General features: G+C 27.6%; 1 protein-coding gene across 1 annotated transcript; it reads left to right on the top strand.

Moving 5' to 3' along the window:
- The first annotated feature begins 54 nt into the window (after positions 1-54).
- On the top strand, positions 55-1680 carry LOC107440594 (uncharacterized). Its single transcript, XM_016053569.4, has 2 exons — positions 55-130; positions 375-1680. Exons 1-2 carry the CDS (start codon positions 108-110, stop codon positions 1390-1392), a joined length of 1041 nt encoding a protein of 346 aa, XP_015909055.1. The 5' UTR covers positions 55-107; the 3' UTR covers positions 1393-1680.
- Positions 1681-10409: the final 8729 nt, after the last annotated feature.

Below are 10409 nucleotides of genomic sequence, written 5' to 3'. Positions count from 1 at the left end.
TCTAATAAATATCCAGAATCCAAATTAACATTTCGAGCTTCTGAGCTGGGCAGAAAGAAAAAGCTATAAACTCACCAAACCAACTAAAAATAAACAATTATAGTTCAATGCACTTATTTTCACGAAAAGAGTAAAATTCTTTGCTTTTTTTTCTTTTTATTTGAAAGCTTCTATCAAAATGATTTTACGATGGTTTGGTTTTTTTAAGATAAGAATTTTTAGTAGCATTAAAAATAAATCCTTTGTGTTACAATTTGATTAAGAATTAAAAGAATCAGTCCTTAATATTGCATTAGTGAAAAATAAATTACAGAATATTTGTAAGCTTTAAAATATTTTATTTATTGTTACATAATTTTTTTAATATTTTATAGTCATTCTTCCAAATTGATGGATTTCGAAGAAAAGCGTATCACCTCAAGTTGTGATAAATGTGGATTGAAATTTGAACCCGTCAGCAATAATGTTTACAAAGAAGGAAGCCATTTGTGTGATTTTTGTTATTACCTCAATTCAATCAAGGTAGAACAAACTGTGAATGCTAAAAAGTTTGAGTGTGAAATTTGCCATAAAAAGTTTTCACAAATAGGAGGTTTAAACCGTCACTATCTTACTCATAGTGAAGAGAGGAAACATGTTTGTGATCATTGTTCAAAAAGTTTTAAAACTAAATGTTCTCTTAATCGACATTATCGTAAACATACAGGTGAGATTAAGCCAGAGCTTATTTGTAGGGTATGCCAGAGAAGTTTTAACACTAAGCACCATTTAAATCGACATTTTTCTACTCACACTGGCGAGAAACCACATACTTGTGAAATATGTGGCAAGGGTTTTATCACCAGCACTCAATTAAAACAACACTTTTTTAATCACACTGGAGGTAAATTTGAATGTCTTGTTTGCAACAAAAAATTTACCACTAACACTAGGTTGAATCTTCACTATCGGGTGCATACTGGGGAAAAACCTTATGTGTGTGAAGAATGTGGAAAAGCTTTTCCTCTAAAACCAAATCTTGACAAGCACAACCTTATCGTGCATATAAAACGAAAGCATTTTTGTGATGTCTGCAATAAAGGATTTTGTTCAAAGCAATACTTAACTGAGCATTATTATACACATACTGGTGAAAAGCCTCACAATTGTGACGTGTGTAATAAGCAGTTCAGATCAAAACGATATTTAAAACAACATTTGTTAAATCATGCTGGAGTAAAACCACATATCTGTGATATTTGTAATAAGTGTTTTGGCCGAAAAGACCATTTGTTATCGCATAAGTTTGTGCATACAAATGGAAAACCTTTTGTATGTAGTATTTGTAATAAAGGCTTTACAAGGAAAACAAGGTACAATAAGCATGTCCATTTACATTCCAATTTGAAATAAACTATGTACACTTCTACTAAAAGCTTTCATCTGCTTGTCTTATATACTATATTTTTATATGGTTGTGCAAAAAACAAATCAAAATACAATTTCTGTAAATCCTTAATGATTTTTTACTTTATTAGACTTTGTTTTCTTGGGACCCTTTAAAAAAAATTTTTATTCTAATACCCAAAAGATAATTGATAACATCAAAATCCTATTGTATTTTTTTCCTTGTCTGTTAAAACCCCCTTTTTTTTAATGTCATGTATAAGAAGAGAGCTTAAATACTTTTTATATGAATAATTTTGATTTTATTTTCTAATTTTAAATTATTATTTGATTTTGTATTAGATATATTTGCAGGGGTCTGTCTAGGTTTTCCTGACAGGTACCTATTTTGTGAAAATTTAGACGTAATTTGTGAAAAATTAAAAATTATATTAAGAAATCAACACAAAAATATGGATTTATCGTTTCTTAAGGGATACAAAAATGAAATTTTAAGAAAAAGTATTTTGTGAAACTACCGTTTTTCCTAAAATTGAATTTGTGAAACTACCGTTTTTCCTTAAGTTGAACTTGTGAAGGTACCGCTAAACGGTAGTAAATTCGGCCTGGACAGATCCCTGATTTGGCATATTTTGTTTTTAAAATTTCTTCTAAAATAATTTTTCAAAAATGTCTTATTATCTAATTTAATGATCACTGCCTTTCGTAGTCATGGCTCTGCTTTAGATTATTACATACATTTGTTTATTGATTAATATCTGTTTTTTTTTTCTATTGATATCTATGTAACTGTAAAAAATAACCAACTAAATTTTCCTGTAAACTAAATGAAACAAAAAACACTAAGCCTATTTTAAAGCTTTTTCTTGAAAGAAAACTATTAGTTATGCTAATCATTAACAAGAAATTATGAATATCGTATCATAAGGGAAATCTATGCAATACCTACCCTTTTCAATTTTTGAAAAAAAATTTGCCGTATGTGTTCGAATATGTTTCACATTATGAATTGTCTGAATGAATGAATATTGTTTGGATCATATACATTTAGAATTATTCATTTTATTAATCATTAATGTGTGAATAGTCTCGTGTTATTTTAAAAATGCAAATTTTTCATTTGTAGAGTTTTGTTTAGATTTTAACTATTTTACAAAGTAGCTATTTGCTGTTCTTCTTTCAAGACAATTCATCCTAATTAAAAGTCTAAAGTTGTCTGGTATTCTGTAAACAAGACTAAACTCATTTTAATGATTTAGAATAATTGAATAAAAATGATTTTCCTAACCTAAACAAATATGAAACCTTAAACCTCACACCCATGTTAAAAGTAACCATAATAATCGTGAACGTGATGACCAGATAGTACCTATATTCTAATAAGAATATATTAAGCTGCAGTATAGCAAACTAATAAAGATATAAATCCTTAATGGAAATTTGAAGCCTCTCTGTAGAATATTTCTCCCAAAAGTTAATTAATTAATCACATGTAAAACATAGAAATAAGTACTATTTTTATAAATAATCTTTTCAATTCTGTTAGACATGAATAATAGCTATTTATTATTGTAAAATTTAGTGTCACTCCAGGAAGTGTCCAAGAAAATCTAGGTCATATAGTAACTCAGTATGTACTCAGTCCCTGGAGTCATGTACAGTACAGAACCCGTTATCCGGAAATCAGAAAACCGGAAAACCAAAAATCCGGAACGAAATTCGATAAATTTTCTCGCCATTTAAAAAAAAAAAATTTTTTCCTCTTAAGATTTTACGATTTTTCTTTCTTTTTTGAAAGATATTTACCTTACCATCATTTTGGAAATAATCATTAGTGTATTACTTCATCGTTTCTTCTTATTTTTAAGGTTATTTCCAATTTTTTTTTTTTTAGTTGGGTTTAACAATAAAAAAAACGGCTTTTTGTAGTGATTCAGAAAACCGGGAAAATGAGTTATCCGGAATAGCGATGGTCCCGACCGTTCCGGATAATCGGTTCCCTACTGTAATAGGAAGAATGCTATTTGTTCTATCTGTTTAGCCTTTACAATTTCTATTTAATAATAAAAATTTGTTGACTGTTATAAGAATGTGATATTTGTTATGAAGCTTTTGCAAGGAAAATTATATTTGAAAAATTTATTTGTATATACGAAAATTATTTATGATATTACTACTGTATTTGTTCTGTTTTTAAAAATCTATGTACCTAAAGGGGTTGGATAACAAATTTTGTATTAATAGTTTTGCATGATGCACCAAGAAACATTTTTATGATTCTTCACTAAAGCAGTTCAGTAAATGCTAAGTGCATTTTTACATGGAACAAGTGAAGAATAGAGTAGAGAGTGCATGTCAACTAAATACGGGTTATTATTATGAGTGCTTAGGTAATCTATATTGTTATGTACTATAAAAGAATAAACACTTAATAGGAAACATACAGTTGCTACTTACATGAGTTAAAAGCCAATTAGACTCTTGTGCAATGCGTTATGCACAGTCAGCAAAAAACAAAAGGAAAATTAAACTCGCAAATAAAATATTGAATTTCTACTCAGTGAGGCAAATGTTGAAAGTACGAAAGAACAAAATGGTGCTGTGCAATAAATATTGTCACTTCCAAAATTTGATTACATCATATTTTGACTCGCAAGGGGGTTGTGTTTGAGAGAATTTTTTCGTATTGCTCTGCAACCATGTGTAAAATCAAACTTTTATCTAACCCTTTGCAACGAAAGGGACTAAAAAATAATTGCTTAAAGTTTTTCTGTCAACATTACAGAATTTCCTTATCAGGGTTCCTAAACCACTTGCTTTAACAGACAGCAGGTCAGAAGTAGGCCACAAAGCCTCCATCCTTAAACTGTCTCATAGTAAAAATAGGAAAGAAAAAATGATTAATTACTGAACTAGTTCACCCTTCCTCAGAATATTGGGTCATTTGTATGAATTTTCTAATAGGAGAGATAGGATCAATAAAATTCAAATTAGAGTTTAAATTGCATGAACTGACTTGAATTTTCTTGTTCAAAAACTTAATTTCATACTGTATTGTAATAAATATTGCATTTTATTTCATTGCATGGATACCTTGTATTACATAAATTTTATCTTTCATATTTCAAAGTCTAAAATACTGTGAAATCAAAAGTATGTAAAGAGATTGCATTATTATTTTTGAAAAGATAATTTATAAACCCTCAATACTGTTGTGAACAAATTGAAGATAATAGTTGCCTTGTTGTGATTTTTGTTATAAAACTTTAAAAAATAATTGATCGCAATGTAACTAATCAGTTTCTATGAAATCTGCATTTGACAATTGTTAGCAAAAATATACAATTTTATATAAATATTTAGTAACATGTTGTTTATTTATTTTTGCAGTGTGGTGTGTTTATAACTAAAACAATTTTTAAATTTGTATCAATATTCTTATTAAAATATATATATCAGTTATGCAGCAATAAATATGAGACATTATATTATGTATATACAACTGTGCAGTATGCCAAAATAAATATTAAAAAAAAGACCCTAAAAAAAGAGAGAGAAAAAACCACCCTAAATAATTTTTTGATCTAATGATCAAATCTTCATGTTTTAGGGCTCAATTTAATAGTTTGAGAAGTTGACCTTAAATATGCTAATTAGAGCAAACGATATTTTAAGTTACAAAATCAGACCCAAAAATAAACTATCTCTGAAAAAACATACCTTTTTTCAATTGATTTGGATTTCTGACCCCTAAAATATAGGGGGTAACCCCAATCTGGGAAATATGTTCCCCTTAGTTTTTCAGGAGGGTGATTCAAATTTTGGTCCCTTTAATGCTAATTTTTCTTTTTGCGTATTTCACCATATCTCGAGATAAGTGAATTCAAACATTTTTGCCCACAATTCTAAAATTTGTCTATCCAATGATAATTCCTTGCCAGAAAAATATTTTAGTAAATTTTTATTATTTTATTTAATAGGTATACAATTTTTTTAAAACATTTTAAAGAAGGTAATTTTACATTGCAAAATACAAACTTTGAGCAAAACCCGTCAATTTGTTACTGAGAAATTGATTTTTAAAAAAGTTAAATACTAAAAATTTGATTCCGGAAACTATTTTACTGATATCGCTAAAATTTTGTATTTTGTCATGTAAAATTACATACTTTAAAATGAAAAAAAAAATTATACCTAACTATTCAAAAAAATTTCGACTATTATTAAATAAATATATATATCCTTACTAAAATTTATTTTTTGCACAGAATTATAATTTAAGAATTGTAGGCAAACTTTTTCAATTTGCTTAAAAAAATCCCAAAATATGGTGAAATATGCAAAAAGTAAAATTAACATTAAAGGTTTCAAAATTTGGATCACTTTCCTGAACAAACTATGGGCACCATATTTCCCAAATTGCGGCTACCCCCTATATTTCGGAAGTATGAAACCTGAATCTGTTGAAATAAAAGGTATACAGAAAATGTATGTTATCGTAACTTAAAATATCTGCCCTAATTAATTATCATATATGGTCACCCCCTTGAACCATGAAGATTGAGCCCTAAAACATGAAGATTCGTTCATTAAATCAAAAATTATTCAGGGTGCTCCTTTTTCTTGACGCACTGTGCATTCTATCATCAAGTTCTTGTATTGGTATTGTCACCAAAGTAATATTTCTAAGAGATAATTTTAAAATAAAAACTTTATTTTGCACTGCTAGAATAAAGCAAGAAATATCACCATGTGATATTTCTTCACAAAATCATTAAATAATCACTTCGATCTCTAAGTGACATTGCTTTGGTTTTCTTCATTTTTTATTTGTGTGCAAGGAAGATTTTAACATCATTTGATAACACACAGAAAATAGTGAACTTGAACTTCAACTAGAATGTGATAAAAAAAAAAATTTAGTTTTTACCTACAACAAAAATTTTATTTGGCAAATGTATTTTTATATATTCTATGATATTACTTGTTGTTAAATTTGTTTGAGGGAAATATATACTTCTGGTTATACAAATGTGTATTAAAACTTTTATATAAATATTTAAACAGTATATTGTTTATCTTTTTCTAATATTTTCAATATAACATTTTTATAAACTTGTTATATTTTCAAATATGCTGTATTTGTTTGAAATAAATATATGAAACTTCGAATTTTGTAGGTAGTGTGTATTATTAAATGTTGAATACAATAATTGCAACTCAAGCTCTTTATATACAAACAGAAAACTTTTACAGTAATGCTATTTTATATGATTAGTTATACAATATCCTTAAAAAGTTGGGTGTCTTCCTCTTTAAAATTAAATTTTTTCAAATATTTTTAAAAATATGTTATCTAAATTAAACTCTTGATAAATCCTATTAAAACCAGACAAGTCCTTTAGTAGAAGATATATTTAATGAAATATTTCCCTGCTTTAATATTATAAATAAAATATTTCCATGTATGAATCTGGTCACCATCTGAGCTATTTACATAGATGAATTATTTATCTGACTCCTGGTACCACGGAAGAAAGAGCATTAAGTATGTTTAATGCTATTTAATATATTATATATTTAATATATATGTATATATTTAAAATTTTCATTAGACTCAAAAATTAACATAATGCTTTGATAAATATTCTGTTTATTTATTTTCTAATGTGAATTTGAAAAAAAAAGCAGGACTTTATTATTAAAAAAGTTTTTCCCATTTATGAATAACATACAAAATTTGTCATGTTTGATAAACTCAGATTTAATTGCTGCACACATTTTAATTATGTTACAATGTTTTTGACAATATATGAAGGATCTGTTAATTTTAAGAAAATTATGTGCATTATTTTTTTAGCAAAGTTGTAAAAATTTAATTACATTAAAAAGGCACTTTAATTGTTGAGAAAATTCAACATAAAAAATTAGTACACTTTCAAGCTGATTTTTTTTCTTTTTTTTGGGGGGGGATTTCCTACTTTGGGGGAACTGATTTTTAGGCCTCATACCTGATATTAAGAAGAAAAAATTCTTAACAACCACTTTTGGATTACTTTTACCGGTGCCACTTTGGTCACATGCCAAAAGAAGTTTCAAATCAGATTAGTGTTTTAAAAAGCCACTTTTATAAATTTTTAAATCGTGCTCTTTTCTTTTACCTGTTCAGGGACTTAGAAAGTTTTTGTAACTAAATTTAAAAAACAAACTGATTATTAATATCTTTTCCAGTTACAAATATCTTTAATAACAAATGCACACTAAATGAAGTGATTACCATTAATGCATATGAAATATAGTTAAACTTTAAGAATGTATCATAATAATACTACATAGTATTGCATATTTGTGAGGATGGGTAAGTCTTGTCAATAACAAAACAAAGGATTGACTTAAGCAATTACCAAACAAATAAATATATGTTGTAAAATTTTGATACACCTAATGCATACCTAAATATTAAAAGTACGATATCCTTTTCATGCTACGTCATATTCTCCTACAGAAAAAACAATGATAGTAATACAATTATATTGTGCAACAATAAAGTTTATTACAAACTTCATATACATGAGATACAGATTCATAATATAAATAGGCACAGCCTATTTTTGTCATTTTATAAAAAAACAACTGAAAATAAATTTTAAAAAATTTGCAGGCACAACATTAATCGATAATCAAAGTAATTTAGACTAATCAAAATCTCAAGTTCAAAAACCTTTAATAGAATGTTTAATATGTTAATAAAATAGCAACAACGACCTTATTAATAAATTTCCTTTTGAATATATGTGTATAAATAATTTATACATAAATAGAAAGAAATTAAAACTGACTCAGTTAAAGATGATTTGTTTAATAGGAACCTCTTCAGTATTAATTAAAAGATTTCTGTTATTTTCTTACATTTTTTTAATACAATCTATATAATATAGAGAAAAAAAATGTGGATAATTCAAAGTTATATTTCTTATTTGCACCAACTGTTATCACCAAGGCACCAATCTCAGTTCTTCTACATGAAATTAATTTAAAAATATATAATGGCTTATCTGGAAGTGGCGACAAGTTTGCTCTTTCATGTGATTTCTCCTGTGTTACAGCCCCGTTTTCACCAAAATTTGGCAATCAATTTAGTGCAGGTACCAATAAGAAGAACATCTCTGGTTTGATAATTATATAACTTCATCAATCAACTTCAAACAATGCAGTTAGTATCTTTGTCTGAATGTCCTTCAGAGCATTCATCAAATTCTTTTCCTTTTAAGATGTTGGCATTATTACTTAACTGGATTTAATTTTATCTTCTTTAGAGTGAGTCAGCATATGAGATGTTAAATGAATTCTGTGACCAAAACCTTTTTGACAAACATCACATATATATGGCTTACTTCCAGAATGTGTGAGATAATGAGCATTAAGATATTGTTTAGAGTGAAAAGATTTGTTACATATATCACAAACGTCTCTTAATCCTTGATGGACAACAAGGTGATGTTTTTTAAGATTATGTTTTACACTGTAGCTTTTATTACACACATCACATGAGTAAGGTTTTTCTTTAGTATGTACCCTATAATGTATATTTAGCCTAGTTTGTGTGGCGAACTTTTTTACACAAAATGAACAACCATATTTTAATCCAGTGTGAGTTTGTTGATGTTGTCTTAACTGGGTGACATCAATGTAGGATCTATCGCAATCACTACACTTGAAAGGTTTTTCTCCTGTGTGAGTTCGATGATGACGCTGCAAATGATGTTTTGATATGAAACATCTGCTACATACATCGCATGAAAATTTAGATTTCTCATCAGAATGCATTAAATTATGTCTTTTTAAACTGGAGCATTTTTTATAGTGTTTATCACAAATGTTGCAAATATATACTTTCTTGGGCCTCATTTGTAATAAAAACGTTTACAATAGACCAATATATTTCTCAAATAATAAAGTTTATTTAGTTATTCAGAATCGTTATACTTGTTTATGATGGTTATGAAACTTCTTTATTAATTTTAACCAACATTGTGTGATTAGCTTATAGCTTTCATATATATAAAGTTCATAGATGGCGCTATCGCAGAAGTTGTTGGATGGAGGGCCTTGGCCAAAGAATACCTAAGGAGGCCTTTTCATTTCAATTCCAACCTTCAGTAAGGATAGGTTCGAAAAGGGACGAAATATATTGCACCTCCAAAACCCGTTTCACTGTCTCCCCTACATTTTTTGTGGGGGTGCGTGCGTTAAGTAACCCGAAACTAATCACTGTCACAGAAGGGGAATTGCAACCTGCGGGGGTCAACTAGCTTTCAAAAGATATCAGAAGAAACTCACTCTTTATCTTATATTCTGCTTTTTCTCTTTCTAAGATAAACTTAAAAAATATTTTTTTTAACTCTAAAACGACTTTATTTATTTTCAAAATAGTTTTATCATTTTATTTAACATGCACTTTTTCTAATTATATCTTGAATTGTTTATTATTTTGATTTGATTCTTAACAAATAAACACCGGGGTTATTTGTTATTTGTCACAAACAAATTGAAACATCAAAATTGAAAATTATTCGATTTAATTATCACAAAATTTTAAATCATATTAAGACAGATCTAAATTCCGATTATATCTGCGAAAGAAAAGGCATTTATTGGTTTTCATTAAAACTTACAACATAACAACAGATTGAGACAAGTTTACTTTACAAAATTTTATTAAAAACAAAAATACAGAAAATTATGGTTATCTGGGAGATATATTCATATAGATGGCATGCTGGCTAACCCTGGGAAGTTTTCGTGTTTTTCCTCTTTATGTAATGCTAATGACGGTTAGTTTTCTTATATTTTAATTAACTACAATTACACTAATTAAAGTTTGCAGTATAGAAATTTCTACTAAAACTCTTCTCCATGAATGGCAAAAGAAGGTCAGGGAAGAGAAATTAAAATAACACATTGATTACATACTTTGTTCTAGCAAAAAATTATGAATAAAAGTTACATTATACACTTTTAAT

The sequence above is a fragment of the Parasteatoda tepidariorum genome, chromosome 4 (genome assembly GCF_982258835.1).
Source record: "Parasteatoda tepidariorum strain Cologne lab strain chromosome 4, Ptep-v5.0, whole genome shotgun sequence".
Classification (NCBI taxonomy): Eukaryota; Metazoa; Arthropoda; class Arachnida; order Araneae; family Theridiidae; genus Parasteatoda; species Parasteatoda tepidariorum.
The sequence above is the reverse complement of the archived record's forward strand: the minus strand, read 5'-3'. Positions and strand labels throughout refer to the sequence as shown.